This window comes from Corella eumyota, chromosome 3 (genome assembly GCF_963082875.1).
Source record: "Corella eumyota chromosome 3, kaCorEumy4.1, whole genome shotgun sequence".
Lineage (NCBI taxonomy): Eukaryota > Metazoa > Chordata > Ascidiacea > Phlebobranchia > Corellidae > Corella > Corella eumyota.
The window spans coordinates 19360637-19381533 of record NC_137492.1 but is presented as its reverse complement, the minus strand read 5'-3'; the positions used below and the strand labels follow the sequence as shown (position 1 = coordinate 19381533).

Here is a 20897-nt window from a genome sequence, read left to right as displayed (position 1 = left end):
AAAGTCCTCCATATTTGTTATTATTGCCCTTCATGTTTTTATGATTTCCTGTAGTGTTGTTTTGTCAGCTTAAAATTTAAATGTCCAAAGTCTGAGTCACTTTGAAGGCTTTACAACGAAACTAAAATGCAAATTGCGTAACAGAATATTGTTCATCAGTTAAAAAAACCCTCGAAAAGATAATTTGTTTTCGTAGTGTACAGCCTACAGGCCCAGGCAGGCGAAAATTTGACCTTTCGTAAGGGATTTACGGCAAAACATTAAACGGATTTCGTAAATATTTATAGAAAGATTAGGTATGTCATCTATCAAAATAAGCTATTTACGAAAATTCGTTTACTAAGTCAAAGAATTTGCAGTTAATATACTTTTGGTCCAGATTTACGATAAAATAACTAAGCATCGATAAACTAAAGGCCACCAAAAAAGTCTGTTAAATATCAGGAAAGTAGCCATTTGCTTAGCATTTTTCTATTGTGTTAATGGATTAGTTTGCTGTTTGGGAATTCTTGTTAGTTTAGGCTTGGGTTGCTTTTACACAAAGCGATAGAAAATATTTTACACACTTGTTTTTCTGTTTCATATAATTTGAAAAATCTAGATATTAGGCAGAAATAAGTTTGTAAATTGGAATTTGACAATTTTCAGAAAATTAGTGGATGTAAATATACAATTACAATCCGTTATAATACAGAAAAGCTAATTATTTAACCTACGACAAAGAATTGACTTTAGTTTCCGCTTCAACATTTACCACCCGGTTTACAAAAAACTTTTCTCTGCGCAAATTTTAGCTTAGTTTATTATTAGAGCAATTTTTAAAAACATGGTTAAAAATAAGCAGAAATGGGTGGTGCTATAGGAGTTAATCTCAGATTTTTACCTATTTAGTAAACTAGATTTTAAAATCTAGTACGAATAGCAAACAATTTTAATTCATAAATTTGTAGCCAAAATAAACCAATGGCTGAAGTGTAACTTATTTTGCAACTATATAAAATAAGTTTAAATTTCTTTTTTGTAAAATGTTAGTTACATTTAGTATAGGGCAATGATGAAACTCAAGTGTAAATATATAGCGACTCTAGTTTTAACAACTTTACATATTTCCCTTTTCGGAGGAATTACTGCCGGCTGGGGACCAATTAACTACGTTTTCAAACAAGAATATCTGTTCAGTTCAGGTTGTACAGAAATACTAAACTCAACAACAAAAAACAGCACAAATTCAACTTATCAAAACCCAGAAATATCAAAATTTCACAATAATTTTAGTTTTATTGAACCAAGTAGTGTTCTAAATGTAAGTGAGTCTACTAACTGCGCCTCGCAGCGGAAACAATTCAACTTGGTATTTACAATACGGGTTGTATCAAGAATGCTTATCGGTATCTTATGGGGGCCAATATATGATCATTTTGGAGACTGGGTTTCTGAGGGAATTGGGACATTTTTTATTTTTTTTGGGTGCCTTGCAACATCGCTTACTAAACCAAACTTTTCATGGTTACTGTATATATCGGTGCCCCTGATGGGAATGGGAGGTCGCTTTTTAGTTGATTCTAGTTTTACTGTAGCAAATTTGTTCGGGCAGAGAAGAACTTTTATTTTAATTATAATAACGACCGCATTTGGGACTTCCCCTTGGATTGCAGTTATTATCAAACTGTTGTATGGGGATGGGATTGGTATTAATTATAGTTTTTTAGCACTGGCTATATTGTCCCTCTTGTTTTTATTAAAAACATTTTTTCTTCGCCCTCGAAAACATATTCCGTTTGACGTACCGAAGGGATTTGATTATGGGTTGTGTTCCAAAAAGAAGTCTACTACTGATACTTTGACAACGGAATTGGTACCTCGTAAAGAAAACAGCAAGTCTGCAAACAAGAACGTGGAAGTATCATTTAAAGATTGTGTTATTTCTCTTCCGTTTTTCCTGTATTGGTTCTTTAACGCAGTTGTTATTCTGCGCTATGTTTTCGCATTCGGGACCCTTTATCCATGGCTAATGTCATTAGCTCATGATACTCATATAGTTAGTTACTACCTTAATATATTCGGATTCCTGCCGTTGACAAATTTAGTATTATCACCTTTAGTTGCATTTTTAATCGAAAAAATACTTCAAAAATTTAGAAGAAAACAGCTACCTGAAAGCACAGTGTTTCGCTACTCTGCTATAATAACATTTGCTTTAGTATGTCTTATTAACCTTTTAGCATCAGGAATTATTCTCATACCATATCTACCGATCCAGTGTTTATCTTTTATATTGTTGGATCTTAGTAAAATTTTGTGCGTCGCCTCATCGCCAAATTTTATGATGGCTTATTACCCTCAAAAATATTTTGGAAAACTTTTTAGTGTTGTATGTTTAACAACGGCTCCGTTTATGACCTTGCAATTCTTTATGTATACTGCAGTAGTTAATTTATTTCATAATAGTTTTTTTTATGTCAATGTTACTTTCTTAGTTATGTCTTTTTTAACATTTGTTTGTCCTGTTGTTTTATATTTTAAATAACTTTTATTTACATTTTTTATTATTTAATACTGTTTTTAAAATTTATTTTTTGTATAAAATGTATAACAAAATAGATAAATTCAGAGTAACGATTTTGAATAACTAAAATGGCCAATTTTAATTAAGAATTTTATCTAATTAGGCTGTCGTTTTATTTTTTAAATAGCCTTTGCACTTATGAGAAAATTAAAATCTAAAAATAAACAAAGTTTAGCCTATCCCAGCAATTAAAACATTAGGTCAATGCCCTTGGAGTAATGACTAAATATGGTAAACTATATTTGTATGATATTTTATACAACAAACTGTTGGTTTAGTACCTAATGCAACAGAACAGTAAACATTTATATTGTTACTACGGATGTATTTATTGCTAGAACTCGATTAACATCAAAAGGAGAATTACCTTTTGGCTGTACACAATTGTTTTAGACATTAAGCTAACTGTAATGTTTACCATTACTTTGCTTTATACAAACAAGCATTAGATCATCGACTGAACAGGTTTCCGCATTTGATCTCTGGTCTCGTATAATCTATAAATAAAGATTTTATGTTGTAAAATATATACTATATTAACACTTTTATGTTAAAGTAAATTTGCACAGTCAAGTTTACGGCTTATTCAGAAGGACCAAAACAATAAAAGTACATATTATTAAAGTTTTACCGAATAACACTGACTACTTTGCAGCAGTAGCACTCTTGCCTTTAATTTCAAGAAAACATGTTTCTTTGAGAGCTTTTACTCGCTCAACATTGCGTAACCATCAAAGTTCGGTATACTTTGTTTAGAAAGATATAAAACATGTTGTTTGTGAAGTTGTTTTGTTTGTTAAATGTCGATATTCGCAATTTAGGTTACATTATAGTCTAGAAAATAAATTTTGGGACAAGCCGTCGCTAAACAATATGATAACAACATTGTATGCGTCAGCAAATTTATTACAATACGTCAAGCAACTTGTCTGTCCAAATAGAAAAGTATGTGCCGAGTAAATAAATTTAGCTTAGCTCGTAAAAGCTTTAAAACGTGGCCAGTACTTTTATCATTAGACCACATGAAATCACCATGGTTATCCAAGTTATGAGAATAACATTTGTTACGTCATAACGTCTTGATTTGCCGCTTTTGTTACAGACAACTCAATCACAAACCCTTTCTTGTTTCCGCATCGAAAACTTATATAAGGACCGTTAGGTGGTTCATTTTGTTATAACTACAACGACTACAACTAACTACATTACTATAAGCTTCACTTAATCTGCAAATATGAACATCTATACAGTTTCAGCAGTTTGTTTAATATATTGTAAGTATTAAGATTTAACTAACTATAAATAATTGCTGCTGGTTACGATATATTTTTGATTTTGGTCTGTGTTTTTTTATAATAATTTTTTTTTTCTTGTAGATGTTGCGTTTGTTAACGCTCATGGACGACTTTTAAACCCTCCAGGAAGATCAAGTTTGTGGAGATTTAAAAATGAAGAAGAATATGCATCTAGAGCTGAAGATATTAAAGAAAACTACAACGACAATCAACTTTTTTGTGGCGGTTTTTCGGTAAGAAAAAAAAATTTTAAAACCTCAAATTTGCGAAAAATAGTAAATAAACATTTTATAAAACCAAAAAAATTGGAACTAAATTTCTATAAAGTATCCTAAAATTGATAAAATTAAATTTTACAGACTCAATGGTATGTGAACGGTGGTAACTGTGGGGTCTGCGGGGATTCGTATTCAGATCCCCAACCAAGAGCAAACGAGGCTGGCGGAACTTACGGCACGGGGATTATAACAAAGTAAGTGTTTTACAAAACTTAATTGGGACTGCAATTTATCTGTACTAGTAGATTTCTAACGCTAAGGAAAGAATATTATTTGTTGCAATTTGGCCAAAGCAGATTTTTGGGCGTAGTTATTTTCCCGCGCACTAAAAGGAATTTATGACTATATAAAGTCTTATAAGTTAAACGGAGATCAATATTGTCAACTAACCTCCATTTTAAGTAAATTTTACATCACTTGTAATAATTAAATTATATGTTTTTAGAACGTACGAGCGTGCTGGTAAAGTAGATATCCATATTGACCTCACTGCATTTCACAAGGGTTACTTTGAATTTCGATTGTGCCCAAACAACGACATTACTACAATAGTAAAGCAAGAGTGCTTAGACAAGTAAGCTAGCAATAACATATTTACCTACATTTAAAATAGTATAGTAATACACTAGGCTGAAAGTGCCTGCATTAAAGTAATATGCCTAATGTACGTTAATTTTTACAGGCATTTGTTAACGCTTAATAATGGAGAAACAAGATACTACCCGAACGAGTTAGAAAAACAAGTTTATTTGCAAGCTAACTTACCTAAAGATGTGACTTGCACACAATGTGTTTTACAATGGCGTTACCACACAGGTATATACATGTGCTTTAAATATAGCTCTAACTTGTATTTAGTTTCCAAAGGCAACGTTGTTAAATAGCTAGGCCAAAACGCTAAACCTGGTAACGTTAAAATTCTTTATGTGCTAAACCTGAATTTTAAGTAATTACTTTGACCAAATATAAAAGAATTGGCCCTTTTAACAGGAAATTCTTGGGGTGTTGATGAAAATGGCGTCGGTGCTGTTGGCAACGGGCCACAAGAAGAATTTTATGGGTGCTCCGACATAGCAATTTTCGACAACGGAACAGAACCTTCTACTGTAACCCCAACTCCATCAACATCAACTACTACCGCACCACCAACAACAACAGAAGAAACTGTGACAATATCAAGTACCAGCCCAAAACCATTTTTTTCAACTACTACTGTGTTAGAAACAGTTGAACCTAGCTCTACAGCAGCTACTACTACTTCAACAATTGTTTCAAGTTCAACTACAACAGAAAATTCTGCTGAAGCATTCCCTGCAGAAGGTAAGGGCTTGATTGTTTAACATTTAAACCTCTAATTCTTATTGGGTTTTGTAATAACTTAATTTCTAAATTGCACTTTTTGGAGTAGTCTTTAAAGATTTTAATAGGTTTCAGTATATTTACCTTTAAACCACCATTTTAATACAACAAACATTATAATAATTTATATCTTTATAGGAATAAGTCGTTGCACAGCAGAGCAAATACAACAAGACTTCATCCAACTTTCATGCACAGAATTTGTGCGATGCGTTTACGAAGGTTTAGAGCCTCTTGGTCCAATCAGCTGTCCACCTGGAACCATGGTCAATATGAGCACTGGAACATTAACTTGTGATTTTTCATATAACACACCTCAACCTTGTGGTACAAAAGTGTAAATCACAATCAACATTTTAGGTCGATTTTTAACTGTTTTTATTTCTAGTAACTGCTTACCATAATATTGGCTGTGATCAGTACTAGTGCACTATATACGCACATTATATGGAAAATTTATAATTGGTTACTATATTAACTTAATTGCAAGTAATAATTATATTTTCAAAAATTGAAATCATATTATTATTGCTTCGTAATCTGACTTTTTTATTTAATTGTTTTATGTTTATTTTTTTGCCCATTTTTTACACTTTTGCACTTTATACGAAATAAAATATAATAAAAGCCCAAAAGTTATTGAATTATAAAGTATATTTACCTTTTTACAGTGCATATATTTTTGTTAATTGAAAATCCCCGCTACGATCAAATATAAAAACTTGGTTGGTTTCTTTAATATCCAAATGTTGCATAGAAAGGCCATTTAAAGCTAAAAATAAAAGCCACAGTTTAACACAAATAAACTAACTATAATTTATTCATTTGTATACCTATTTGATCCAAAAAATATTGAAAAGTTTCTTTATTTCGAACAGTTGATGCAATATATGCTATACAACCAGGTTTTAAATTTAAAATCTTTGATATAGTTTCTACAAGCAGAGGGACATACTTAGGGTCAAAAACAACATCTAAAAAAATACAAAATGGTTTAATTTTTATACAAACTTAATTAAAAAAAAACAATTTTTTAACCTGCTGCTAAAAGAATATCAAAATTTGATAAAATGCTTTCTAAATCTTCTCCCCAATTTAAACATTGAATATTATATCGATCTGAAAAATGTAAGAATATGGTAAGATACAAGACTGCTTAATTCTTACAATTTTAAACTTTGTTACATATTTGGTATTTTCACCTTTGTTAATATTATTTATGGCAACATTTTTCTTAACTTGGTTAAGAACGTCCTGATGGGAATCTGTAAAAGTGTAGTGAGCCACTTCAGTTACTTTCAATGAAACTAACCCAGTTAAACCAGACCCACAACCAAGTTCAATAATTCTCTTTCCTTTTAACAATTGGGGGTTACTTATCAACCACTCTGACATTATTAAGCTCCCCTAAAATTGAGGACAAATTAATTTGGTGTAGCAGTTAAAACACTTGATTTTACTACATGACCCCTAGAGTCAAAAACCAATGAACAGATTAATTATCAGGCAGCTACAATTATTATTATTTAAAACTTACTTACCGATGGGCCTTCGTAACAAATATCCCTCTAAAAATGGGCTTTAAAGTTGGCATTACCACATCAAGGATAAATAAACGCCCCAAAAGTAATTTTTAAAATATCCTACCTTCCATGTGACAAGGCCAGTAGTTCCATTAGAAAGTAGATTCGTATTTTCCTCCAATGTTACAAATATATTTTTCTTTGGCTAAAAAAATTACCAAAATATAGTTAACAGTAAACATTTAGATTTAAACTGTGATCTTGTATATTAATGTTACCAGGTAGTAACTTTTAAAAGAGGTTTTCTGAGAAACAGCATTTAGAAACTCCATGTAAATGCTACAAAGCTCTTCACATGGATCTTGGCCAGAAGATTCAACCTTAAATTCACAACAAAATTTAAATTAAAATACTTAAATATCAAGTAAAAAATCTGTTGTATGCTGTTATTAAAATTGGTGTCTTACTTGCCGAATTAATGCTTTTAAAAATGCCTTTTGGTAACTTGCACTTACAGGGTATTGCTTGGTAGTTTGATGCTGAACAGTCTAAAACATTAAGAAAATTAATATTTATGTTATTTTCTTCCTTTTTTGTGAAGTAAGTTAATATTGTGAAGTAAAATGTTTACCAAAATATAACATGATTAGTGCTTAAGTTGTTTTAAGATAAAACTTTTACTAAACCATTATAATTTATATAATACCAACCTCTTTTATGATGTCGTTTTGACATTCTTCCGACCATAATTTGTGTTGTTTGTTATGGTGCAACCCACATCCTATTTTGTTCTTATCATGCATCCAATCAAATGAATAAATTGGGGTTGCTGTCAAAAACTGGCAAGTAATATGTGACACTTTTTGAAGGCACATTTTAAAAATACAAACCTAAGTTAAACATAGATCTATATAACAACAAACAAGTAGTATTTGAAACAAGAATTCAAAATATAAAAAAAGGTTGCAAAGTTATTATATTAAGTGATTAACCACAATGTAGTGAATCAAGTACAGAAATGCAACATTTGTTTTTTCAGATTTTTTGAAATTTTAAATAAGTTTTTAAAACAAGGGTTCATATTGTTCTGCTTTTCTTAAATATTTCACCATCTTTGGAATTGGATTATTTTTATAATTATGTTGCCGAGTCATTCTCATTTTTCTATTTTTGTTGAGCGCTGGAGTTTTCCAAAGTTTATGAACGTGAGTAACATCAGCAAGCTGAAGTTTATTTGCTCCATGTATTTCATTGAATACTACTACATCACCTTAAAACAAGTTTTAAAATTTTACTGTTTTAACACAACCCAGTTATTTTTTATTTTATAAGCTAAGTACATACCAATTCCCGAAGTATTATCCAGCAACATATCATCAACTGGATCCTTTAAACTCCTGTAAGGAATTTCACTTCCATAACAAGTAGATGGCAAGTCATCATTTGTTACAACTATGCAATCAGGAGGAAGGAGGTCAGCAATAAATGGTAACATTTTGTTCATTAATTCTGGATTCTGTATCAAAAAATAAGTTTGGATTTTGAAATAGGCAATGTTTAAATAAAAACAAAGTTGAGACAATATGGCTGCCCAAGTTTTTATAAACTTTTTACAATTCTATAAGCTTTTTTCATAAAAGAGGCATTTTCATTAAATCCTAACTATAAACATTTGGTAATCATCATTATATTAGTGAAATTTATTTACCGGAAGTCGACTTAAGTTGATCCATTTTAATCTTGGAAAAAGTCTTAAATATGAGAATCCTTCAGGAGAAACGTTGGTCCCACTAATATCCAAATATTCTAAAGTGTCCACGATTGGAAATAAACACGACATTCCAGAGTTATCAATCAGTGGGCAATCCGCTAAATTTAAATATCTAAAAAACATAATTCATGATGAAGTTTTACTGCCCTAAGTTTTGTAACAGATGTTATAGAATTTATTGGTGGCATGGTGTATTAGTTAAAACACTTGGAACCACTATAAAAGAACATGCTGTATAACCATGCACGGCACTATAAACAGCATAAACCTACAAAGCAAAATAATTATCAAGCAATTCTAATTTATAACATTCCAAACTGTTAAAGTCAACTCTAGACTGGGTCAAGATAACTGATTTTACTTTAGGTTAGAAGACGACCTTCTCACATTGAGAATAAGGATTTAATAAAAAGAATTATGTCATAACATAAACTTTAAATTTTAGGCACCTGAGATATCCAACATTTTCCAGATGTTGAAGTCCTTCTTGATTTATGATCGTGTGCCGTAAATCAACTGCTTCAACAGTAAAATCTTTCTGCTTTGGTGTTCTATTAAACATTTCAATTTGTTACAATTTCAATAAAGCAGAAACTAATTTCTAAATACATATAATACTTGAAACAATTAATTTTTGTAATCAAATTGTTGTACATTAGATTTCTAATTATTATAGTAACAAATTCAAAATAAAATTGTAGCAAATCTGCACTTAAAGACTTTTAAAACCTGATTCGACGAGGGTCATCGACCCATCTGTCATCTGTGACAAGTTTTATAGCTCCACCTAGTTTAAAAACAACGTCACCCAAAGCCCATTCTGGCCCATGCTCTGTTAAAATTTTGTCACATCTAGCATTCATTTTTTTAGGTCTACAAAAACAAATGCGATTAACAATTTATAGGGCTATAAAATGAATACAACTGCCTTTTGTGGCGCAAGGGCAAATATTAGTTGAGATATGCAACCTTATTATGACAATTGAGAAGCTGACCATAAGACAGGCCATCGACAAGTACATACAAATTTATTAAATATTTCTTTTACCTCACTTCCAATTGTTTCATTGCAGATTCCCATCGATTATTATAATTCTCAATATGGGTAAACAACCTTGCTACCCTAGCTACTTGTGTGTATGTTGCTTCTCTTAACTACATATGAATAAATTAAAATAAAAACTGAAAAATCGATTACTAATTAATTAATAAATTTTAATTAGTTCAAATGCCGGCAGCATGGTGTAGTAGTTATGAGGTCATGGGTTTAATCCCTACCGCTCTCATGGTGTTGTAGTTATGAGGTTGTGAGTTTAATCCCTACTGCTCTCATGCTGTAGCGCTCTTGAGTAAGGCGCTATAAACGATATAAACTTATGCTAAGCCAACACTTAATCAGCAGCTTAATTACCGGGCAATTATAGTCTCTATAATATCCCAAACTGCCACAGGCAACTCGAGACTGGGTCGGAGTAACTGTTGTTACTCTATGTTCAGGTCACGTATTCGACCTTCCTAAATCGAGGATTAAGATATATACAAAACAATTTTACCTTTGAGTCTGGTTTCTTCGGTTTAATTAGTACCTCATGTTTTTTTGCTACAATAACTTCAGGAAAGTCAGGTTTAGTTGGAGTTACAATTGATTTGTTATTATCCTCGACAATTTGCGTAGCTGAAGTATCAGTATTCGTATTTGTTGAGTAAAAATGTATATTTAAACCTTTAGTTGTTGTGGCGAATGGAAGATTTTTCATAAAACTTTTTTGAAATTTGGAAATCTCTTTTAGCTTTATAAAATTTGCAGATAACATTTTCACAGTTCAGTTATCTGGACCTCAAAAACAATTTAAAATGCTACAACTTAATAAAACTAGTAGTATTGCAATTAAAACAGCAAAAACTTAAAGTGTTAAGTACAATTAACGTTTTAAAATGGTAGTAACGTGTATAATTTTTTTGACCGGAAAAAATTCCCCATTTTAATACCGAAAGAAATTTATTTTCCCACAATAACAAGAAACCAGGAAATTGGTTTATACCACCTTGTCGCCCGTTTGCGCATTCTTCACAATATAGTTTAAACTTTTTTGATTTAATTTTTTAAAAGTTGTCTTTTATATTTTTACTATTTAAAAAGGTATATAAAAAATGAATGATTTTTCTAACTTGTGATCATTTACTACATGAGGTCTTTGGTTTGATCCCCACTGCTCTTATGCTGTAGCGCTCATAAGTAAAGTGCTATAATCGATATGAACTTCTGCTAAGCCAGCACTTAATCAGCAGTATAATTATCAGGCAATTATCTTTGATGATATCCAAAACTGCCAAAGGCAACTCAAGACTGGGTCAGGGTTACTGATGTTACTCTATGTTTAGGTCGTAAAGTCGACCTTCCAACATCAAGGATAAATAAAAATTAAAAAAATACTGAGTTAAACTTACTAATATATTTAACTAACCAAACTTTACATAATTATTTATTCATTAACATTAAATGAACACTTTGCAACAAACTATAGCAAACCTACTTTGCCCACGATTATCATTTTACATATTGCAATTCTTAAAAAGCAAGACATTTAAACATAAATAAAAATTAAAGAGCAAAAACTTAGTTACAACTACAAAATAATTATACCCAATGTATTTTATTTTATGTACAATACCCAAGACATAGTTCTTGTTTTTAATCAATAAATTATCTGATGACCATATCATGTACATTGTGATTAAAAAAGGTTTTATTCAGCTTTGGATACCGCTGGATCTAAATCAATTTCCATAACTTCATCTGCAGGTGTATCTGATTGAATATTTAAAGGTTGATTTTGGTTTTGTAACGAGGTGAGATAGGAATCAGAAAAAATTGGCGGAAAAAGCGATTTTTCAGTCGTTTCTGTTTTCATTTTTTCATCATCGAAATGCGGATTAACCTCTGTTTCCAAAACAGGAGAAGCTGCTGAATCGGGTTCTGTACTTTCTATTGAATCCACAGTTTTTTGCTCTTCAGAATGGTCTGGTTTTTCAACATTCTGTAGAATATCATCTTTAGATTCATCAACTATATTATCATGATTTTTAGATTGGTTATCACTTGTCATTTTATCAGTTTGGTGTTCAAGGAAATCTAATCTCTCTTCAATTTTTCTCTCAATTTCTACATTTTCCTCAACAACAGGCAATGGATCATCACCCAAAGCCAACAAATCGGGGGACAATGGTGTTTCAAAATGCAAAGGTGAAGTAGGTGTAAATGTTTCAACTTTATTAGTTATTTCATTATCCTCCTCTACTTTAGCATCTTGGTTTTCTTGACTTGGCACAGTTAAAAGTAGTTCAGTCTTTTCACTGTCTTTATTTATGCTTGAATTTATTACTAATTCTTCATCAGTTGATTTTAGATCTTCGTTAGTTTCCGATTCCGTTTTATTTTCAGCAGTTATCATTTCTTCTTTTATTTCTTTAGAAACTGCATCAGTTGTTGTTAATTCAGATTGTGCTATATCTTCAGGTGCCGAAGTTGTAATACTCTCTGACAATTTAAAATTGCTGTCGGTAATAATGCTTGAAACAATAGGAGTTTGAACTGTGGAAGTAGTTGCTGTTATTTCTGGTTCAGATTTTGGTTCTGTTGTATTTTCAAATTGTTTTTCGGTTGGTGTTTTAGATTCTTCTGGAGATTCGGGTGAGACTTGCTCAGCACTGACACCCGGTGTTTCTTTTGGTCCGCTCTCGTCGATTACCATGTCATCATTGTCACTATCCTCAACATCCTCTTCAACCTCACTCATCGCCGACTCCTCCATCTTCTGAGGCTGTTTCTCTTCTTCCAGAGGAGGATTTCTGACCTCTTTAGATTCTTTATCTTCGACATGCTGCGACTCTGTTGGAATATCAGCCAATGGGTTGGTTTCTTTAGGGGTAGTAGGTGTTGCTAAGGCAGCGGCACTGTTTTGTGAGCAAGTAGCCATGTGTTTGGGCCAGTGAAGTTGCTGACATGGGTAATCACAATAACTTGTGTTCCAACAACAATAGAAGATGGCCTCCTTGCCACAGTTGGCACACCACTGTTTCTTCTTTGTTTCTTCAATCACTTCTTTTTTCTCTTTCTCGTATTTGCTTTTTATATCGTTCACATGTTGGGTTTTATCGTTTTCTAAACTTTGGCGAATTTCTGCGATTGTCAGATCTGAAAATGTGAAACAGGATAACAAAATAAATTAGAATAGTGTCCCTCAATGCTTTAAAATAGGGAAAATTAGACTAAAGGAAATGGTTAAAAAGCAAAACTTGTATTTGAATATACTAGTCAATAGCCTGCCCTAAGGTTGGCATTTTAATTGTCGCAAAATAGTTGCAACTCTCAACTTATTTTTGCTTGCAATAATTTACCCAAGCACCACAAATGAAAGTTTTATACATCCTGTAGGCTTATAAATTGCACATACAAATACATATATCATTCCTTAACCTTTATAATAAAGATATTACCATGATTGTGTTGCAACTCTGCTATTTCTTGTCTGTGCATCCATTTTAATTTCTCCAACTCCAACCTAACTTGAGCTAATTCCTCACTAGCTTGTTTGTTCTCCTGGTTATGATCTTTACCTGATTTCTCATCAAACAAGACCATCATGTCTTCGTACATCTCAACCAACACTTGTTGAACTCCATGCATTACCCTTAGGTAAAGATAATAATTGTTATAATTTTTTATAAATACCGTTTTTTCATTTTTTTAACAACAAGATTCACACAGTTATTAGATATACTATAGTTAAAAACCAGTTCTTTGGTTAAAATTTAATAGCTGTATTATGGTTGCAAATTTTAACCAATATTTGCCCACATTAATTTACGGCATTTTTATTTATTTTGTATGCTTATAAACAGACATACATGTATATATCATCCACCAAGCCCCATTATATACCAATATATAAAAAATCCTTAATAAATATGCCAAGAACACAACTACAAATATAGTACAATAAGGTCTTATATTTTGATAAAAATAATATAAATAATGTTTTTAAACGAAAGTCTTACTTATCGCTATATTTTTGAAGTTTTTGCACTGGAAAGTTGGATGTAGTTGTATGTGGAACCTCGGTACTTTTACCAACATTGTGTTGCTTATCAGACATATCTGCAATTTAATAAAACTTAATTTAATATTCTAATATACATTTAAGAGAAAATATGCAAGCTATAAGAACACATTTGAATAGTAGCATATAAGTAAAATTGTATTGAAACGTAATTAGACAATATAAACTTATTAAACCATTACTAAACCTAATTTAAGCACATTATTTAAATGAAAATCACCCCACAAAAATGAAATATTTACATACAATAAGATGTCAATAAAATTGTATTAAAAAACTTTGTAAAATCATTTTAAATTTTAACGAACCATTTTCAGTTCTCTTTGTAATATTGGATACTGGTTTATGTTTTGGAATTGTAAAGGTTGAAAGTTTTTTGGTCGGTTCAATCATCGAGGATTTCGATTTATCCTGCAACAAAGAGAATAAATTACTGACATTTTACAGACAGACCGCTATGCGCCAAAAACATTATTTTACACACAAAAACACATTTTCTATTCAGCCTCTTCTATCTAAACCCTCTTCTTGTAGAATGTAGTTTATAAAATTTTAATTTTAAGTAATAATGGCGGATCCCATACAAAAGAAGTCTACTGCTAATAGTTTTATAAAATATTGAGTAAAATTGGGTTAGTTTGGATGAATTGTAAATATTTTGGTGAGAAATTACCTCTAAAGATTTGAAGGATTTCTCAGGATGTGTTTTCCTATTCATTACTTTTTGTGACAATAATTTGGCTGCAGATTTCAGATTAGATTTATCTAAAAAAAATTAAACATTATTTTAACATCTCCATAATCAAGTAGTAATTCTATACCAAATTAAAACTGGTTTAAAATATGAGAAATTTACAAGTTTAGTTTAACAAAAAATTATAAAATTTATAAATATTACCTCCTTTTCCATCATCAGTTTTAAGTATTGACTTCTTCCTTACAACCTTATAAAAATAAGAGATTTAGATTATTATGAAATTTGTGTTTAATTAATTTTTTTTCAATTAATTTATATTTAAATTCCTACCTGGCTGCTTGAAAGAATTTTAGTTTTCTGGGAATCCCCTATTTTCTTCAATTTACCCCCATCTAAGTCCCTGTAAAAATGGTTAACTAATTATTAAATAAATTTTTATTTCCAAGATATCTGCCACATCCTTATTATATATTTATATTTGGGTGAAAAGGCCAACCTACACAAAATTTTAAAATTTTGTTTTGTTCTTTGCTTAGCAGAAGTTAGACTCATTTAAATTTAACTGCGCACCACAAATGGCAGTTTTATTTATTTTGTTAACCTATATATTGTACAAACTTTTATATACATATATCGTCCACTAAGCTCCATTATATATAGCTTTAAACTAACTTTATTACCTGTCTGGTTTTAATTTTGGAGGTTCAGTCAGAAGAAGAATATGTTTTTTCTTATCCTTGTTTAAAAGATCAACTTTGCTGATCTTCCCCGCAGGTAAATTACTCGAGGAGGAAGAGTGATCCTCATCTATCTTCCTCTTTATGCCTCCAACCCCCTTTGGATTGCGCATGGGCACATTTGACCCCAATTTCTTAGGGGTTTCCCCATCCCTTTTGGTCAGAATAGATTTGGTTTTGATTGGTCGATTGTCGCTCCCAGAAACAGAAGATTTTTTTTTGATTTTGGCAAAACCTTTTTCAACGAGGTTGCTAGCTGGATTGTCTTTCTGTTTGTCAAATCATTAGTTTGAAATAAATTAATTAAAAAAATCCATTGGACAAATTCAAAAATTTAATATAAAAAAAATATAGTTTAGTTTTTACATAATAAATGTACAGTCACTTAAACACATTATATTTACCTTATTTTTCTGGGATTTTCCGTCTGAAATATCCATGATTAATTCACTCTCCAAATCATCATTTTCCACTAAATTATACAAATTTAAAATTAAGAACAAAAAGAATAACAAAAGTTTAAAAAAATACAGAACCCCTTTTTATATTACAATAAAAGTTAAAATTTGTTCAGTTATTTTAAAAATTGATTAATAAAAAGAAAAGGTTGGTTAATTTACTTTTTGCATTTGCTTCATTCCAAGTTTTGTCTTGAGTTGATGATTTTGCTGCATCTTCATCTTCACTGGAGGAATCTGATTCATCGGTTGTCGATTCATCCGAGTCCTGAAAAATTTTTGAGTAAAAATTAAGTAAAAATTAATAAGTAAAAAATTTTTGAGTAAAAATTGAGTAAAATTGATAAGTTAAATTTGAGTGCAAATAAATGAGTAAAATTTAAGTAAAAATTAACTTAAAATTTCTTTTTCAAACACAAAAAATGCTTTTTTATTTTTCAATTTAAAAATTCAAAATAAAGATTTAACATTTTTTTTTACAAAAAGTATTTTTTATTTACATTTTGAATAGACTCTAGCAGGGAGTTTTTACAAGATTCGATTGTTTTTTCCAGCATTGCCATTGACCCTTTTTTCTTGGGGGCAAACTTTTTCTGCATGGACCGGGGGTGAGCCCCACTTGTTGTCACAACCTTTGACCGTTTTTGGGGGGTGGTTGTTAACCCCTCAATCATATCTGTCAAAATTTTAAATTGTGTAAAAATTTTTTTTTTAAGATTGCGGTAATAAAGTGTGACTTAAAGGAACCTGGGACTATTGAAGAGTTTATAAGGGACTAAGCCAGGGGGTGTTTATGAGCACGAATGGGGGTCAAGTCAAGGACTTCACAAGGTCAGATCAAAGGGCAAATATTAGTGAATGAAAATATCTGAACTACAGCCTCAGTGGAAGATATTATTATTATTTTATTAAATACATTGTAAACATAATTTTTACCTGAATTTCCCAGATTAAGATTTAAAATTTTATCCTCAGATGATTTAGATTGTGAATCAACAACTTCCTCCTTTATCTTAATCTTAAATATAATATAAGTTATCAGGTTGTACTACGAATATATATAAGTGGTTTATAACATTTATTCATATTCACGATAACTTACATTTTTTCCAGGAAAATCCAACGCCTTTTGGTCCCCTAAAATAAAAAGAAAAAAAACTTTTAATTTGGACAAAGGCAAAATAAATTAATATTTAAAATTTTGCTTAAACCTAAAACGCAAATCTTGTCCCTTTTAAGCAAAACAATTTTTAAAAAATCTTTAAGAAAACCTTTAAATTGTTAACCTTTTATATCGGTTGACTTTCTGTAGAGATCCATGTGGGTAAGAGGAGTTCTTGGTGGGGCATAATCAAACTCCCCGTACTTTTTAACAACATTATCAATGTAGTGGTTACACTCTATCATTGCATTATCAAGCCCTCCTAAATATCACAAAAAAAAATTAAATTGAAGAATTCAGTTAAAAAAATTCTATTTATATATATAACAAAGTTTGGTGAAAGCTATATGTCTGGATATCCAATTAACAGGCTTATAAAATAAATAAAACTGCTGTTTGCGGTGCGCAGGTCATTTATTGCTGGTAAAAATTAGATAAGAGTTGTGGCTGCATTACAACAATTAAAATCCAATATGTAAGGCGGCCTATCAACAAATAATAACTAAAAAATGTTTCGTTTAGTATCTTAAAATTATAAATCAAATCAAAAGTATAAAGAAACATATAATATATAACAAATTCTCTTCAAAAAAACAATGTTGTACTAAAACATTAATTATTAACTAGGTTTATTATAAGCACGTAGTCAATATTAAGGAGTCTAAATCATGAAGCAAAACCTCTTTATATACTGTTACAAAATTGACATTGAAACATGAACAATTTTACCTTTGGCTCCAGGTCCTCTTCCCTTCTTCTTGTTCTTTACTGGAAGCGGCATCTCTTTAGACATCAAATAACATCCTGAAAGAGCAATCCATGCTCTGTCATGTTGGCCAAAAAACCTGGCGTCCACCATTCCTTTGTCTATTCTTAAAGCCTGTAAAACAAAATTTTATGAATATTTTTTTGTGTTTGATTGTCCTTGATGTGGGAAGGTTAACTTTATGAACTAAACTTAGAGTAACATCAGTTACCCTGACCCAGTCTTAAGTTGACTTTGACAGTGTGATTTATTATAGAATATAATTGCCCGATAAATCAAAGGTCAAATTTGGCTCAGCAGAGTTAAAGTTAATATTATTTATGGCAATTTTTATTTATTTTGTAGGCCTGCAAATTGGACACACATATATATGTATTGTCCACTAAGCTCCATTATATAAAGTTTAAAAATTGTAGATTGATATCTAGTCCATTTTAATACAGGTCCTATACACTAGAACAGTCTAATAAATACATGCTCCACATATTAGAAATTAGTTTTAATACCTTAGCAGGCCAATGAGGAAAACCTTGCAATTTTGCCCAGACTAAAATGTGAGGTTCCTTGCAAGGTTCGCAAAACCAGTTTTCCCTCTTTCTACACGAGTTTAAATAACATTCAGGACAAACCTCAATCTCACTCATCTGCATTTAAATAAATCGTTATAAAAAAATAAAATTAACAAATTATATTTTAAAACATTTATATACTCCTTGTGGTTTAATATGATGATTAGGTCACGCGATACACAAAAAATTTTCAAAGCAAAATATAAACTTTTTAAATTAAAAATAAGTTTTAAATATATTTTAACACAGTAAACTTTGTTACCCGTACTCTAGCAAGCCACGCATAACTTAAATGTTGTTTTGTTTATACACAAATAGTTGTAACTATGTTTTTGGGTTAACTTATATTTTAATTGAACAAAATTCTGGTTTTATACAATGATAAAATAGAAACAAGTATACCTCATGTTGAGCAATTTTAACCATGGTTTTGGCAATGTGAGTTAGTTTCGTTTGTAGCCCATTATAAATTACACAATTATGTAATATCCATTTCACATCAGCTAGAAATGCCTAAAACAAAAGAAAATATGTTTATAATAATAATAAAAAATAACATTTGGCAGAGCAAAATATGTATATCAAATGTTAGTTATTTATCCTAGTGGATTGTCTTGATTATACAAAGGACCTAAGTTACTTAACTAACAAATACTTAAATTTGTTATGTTACCTCTGTACTCCCATATTTTCTTTTCTTTATGTTTTTCTCCAAAGAATTGAGGTCCATTGGATGAAAAACATATTCCAAGTAATCTGTGAATGTCTTTGTATCAACTGGTTCAAGAAATGGCTCAGACTTAAAAAAGCAGGGTTAAATTTTAACAAAACACAACAAAAAATTATTAAATCACATAAAATAACAAAGTATTACTATAGTGTTTTTTAGGTTAGCCTTATAGATTTATAAAAATATAAAAAAAAAAGAAAAAAACTACAAGATAAAATATTTGTCGATAAAATAAAATAATTCCACTCACCCCAGTTGTTTTCATTCGTTGTAAAGCATATCTGAGATGGAGGGCAAGTTGGTCAATGTTAAGTTGGGACATTGCTCGAGATTGGGTCTCTTTACATTCTACCTCCATCACTTTCTGACATTCAGGGCAATGCCAATCACCTTCTGGTTCCTACAACATAATGAAATTTTTATATTTTTTTGGTTATAAGTAGTCTTTTATAAGACAAGGACATATATAATAGAACTTGGTAGGCAATATATATATAAACATAAGTCCAATTTGTAAGCCTTAAAACATATAAAACTGCCATTTGCAATGCACAGGTAATCGCGGGCAAATTTAGGTAAAGTTGCAACCATATTATGACTAATAAAATGCCAACTGTAAGACTATCTATCGACTAGTATGGGTTGATCAATTCAACATTTTTCTAGCATAGACAAAACTTAACAAAAACATAATCTAGTATAAAATATCAAAAGAAATAATTACCTGGACCAGGTGCATGCATTTAGCATGGAAAACTCTTGGGCATAATTCACAACACAACACTTCTCCTTCCCTATGACAAACCCAGCAATAAAAATCATTCCTCCCATCTTGCTGTAAAAATAGACAAATTATAAAAAAACTTAAGTCAATTTGTAAAACTAATTATTTGTTATGTTTATAAGTATTTTTTAAAGACATTATTAAAATAAAGTTAAGGTTACCATATTTTCATCATTTTTAGGTTTTGGGGGTTTCTTTTTCTTGGCTGATGGACTTTTAGTTCTTGATGATTGAGATGAAGTTCTGGACCGAGGTTGAACACTTGGTGGCTCTCCTTCACATTTAATTGTGGCCACTGGAGTTGATTCACTTACTAACATAGGTTCAGGAGTCGAAGCAATCGACGAAACTTTTCCGGGGGATACCTCCGATAAGCTTCCAAAACTTAAAAGCTCATCGGCATCAGCATTTGAATTGACATCTTCGACTGGGGTTCTTTGCCGTGTTGGTACAACATTACTCTCTGCTGCTGGCGGAGGTGGTTTTAAAATGTCGGTGACATCAGATGGAGCAGGATTTGGAGCTGATTGTAGCATTTGTGATGACAATTCACTTAAAAGGCTTGATGAAGTTACAGGAACACCATTATTGCTTTGGCTCAAGTCTGCTACCTTTGGACTTAATGACTCATAAGATTGTAAAGAAGCAGATGGAAAGGAAACTGTGTCAGTTACTGATGCTTGTGGAGCTATACTGGGACTTACAGGTACTTTCTCCATAGTAACTTGGGTTTCTTCCATTTTGGGTATATATATCTAGTTTAGAAACTATGATAGAATAATTTAGCAATAATCCTTAAAATAAAATATATAAAATAAAGCTCTAGCTGAAACGTATGAAAGTAACAAAGAATTAAAAAAAATTAAACCAAAAATTTAAAGCATAATTAACTTTGACCTTAACAAACATACTGAACTATTATACAAAATAAAACAAACTATCTTTATCACTCTAATCCAGTATCACTTATATGTATACATAGTAAGTAAGTTAACCTTTTAAAATTCACAAAAAAAGTCAAAAACCAACTAGCAACTAGACATTTGTCATTTTGTATGCCAGTGTGCGTTTCTGTAACATTA

The 20897-nt window shown here is 30.9% G+C and overlaps 3 protein-coding genes across 3 annotated transcripts; 1 reads left to right on the top strand and 2 right to left on the bottom strand.

Annotated features, from left to right (window-relative positions):
• Positions 1 to 1047: 1047 nt before the first annotated feature.
• LOC145746023 (uncharacterized) lies at positions 1048 to 5320 on the top strand (the record flags this gene model as incomplete). Its single annotated transcript, XM_082564201.1, has 6 exons — positions 1048 to 1744; positions 3960 to 4094; positions 4221 to 4333; positions 4585 to 4713; positions 4822 to 4955; positions 5130 to 5320. Coding segments are annotated over exons 1-6 (1395 nt in total), but the record flags the coding sequence as incomplete, so codon positions are not given.
• A 337-nt stretch (positions 5321 to 5657) lies between these two features.
• LOC145745746 (protein-lysine N-methyltransferase EEF2KMT-like) lies at positions 5658 to 7897 on the bottom strand. Its single transcript, XM_082563902.1, has 9 exons — positions 7732 to 7897; positions 7489 to 7569; positions 7300 to 7401; positions 7146 to 7226; positions 6701 to 6905; positions 6537 to 6617; positions 6332 to 6472; positions 6160 to 6270; positions 5658 to 5819 (listed from the first exon to the last, which is right to left on the bottom strand). Exons 1-8 carry the CDS (start codon positions 7894 to 7896, stop codon positions 6164 to 6166), a joined length of 963 nt encoding a protein of 320 aa, XP_082420028.1. The 5' UTR covers position 7897; the 3' UTR covers positions 5658 to 5819; positions 6160 to 6163.
• A 188-nt stretch (positions 7898 to 8085) lies between these two features.
• On the bottom strand, positions 8086 to 20637 carry LOC145746022 (uncharacterized). The gene is given in 28 exon segments (XM_082564200.1): positions 8086 to 8291; positions 8366 to 8537; positions 8730 to 8904; positions 9242 to 9343; positions 9522 to 9665; positions 9841 to 9947; positions 10346 to 10582; positions 11549 to 12987; positions 13290 to 13483; positions 13851 to 13950; positions 14221 to 14323; positions 14586 to 14677; positions 14811 to 14856; positions 14940 to 15009; positions 15290 to 15615; positions 15751 to 15818; positions 15883 to 16072; positions 16305 to 16480; positions 16741 to 16822; positions 16907 to 16941; positions 17091 to 17228; positions 17696 to 17846; positions 18239 to 18376; positions 18704 to 18814; positions 18975 to 19100; positions 19282 to 19431; positions 19756 to 19866; positions 19977 to 20637. Coding segments are annotated over 28 exon segments (5568 nt in total). The 5' UTR covers positions 20556 to 20637.
• Between the last annotated feature and the right edge of the window lie 260 nt (positions 20638 to 20897).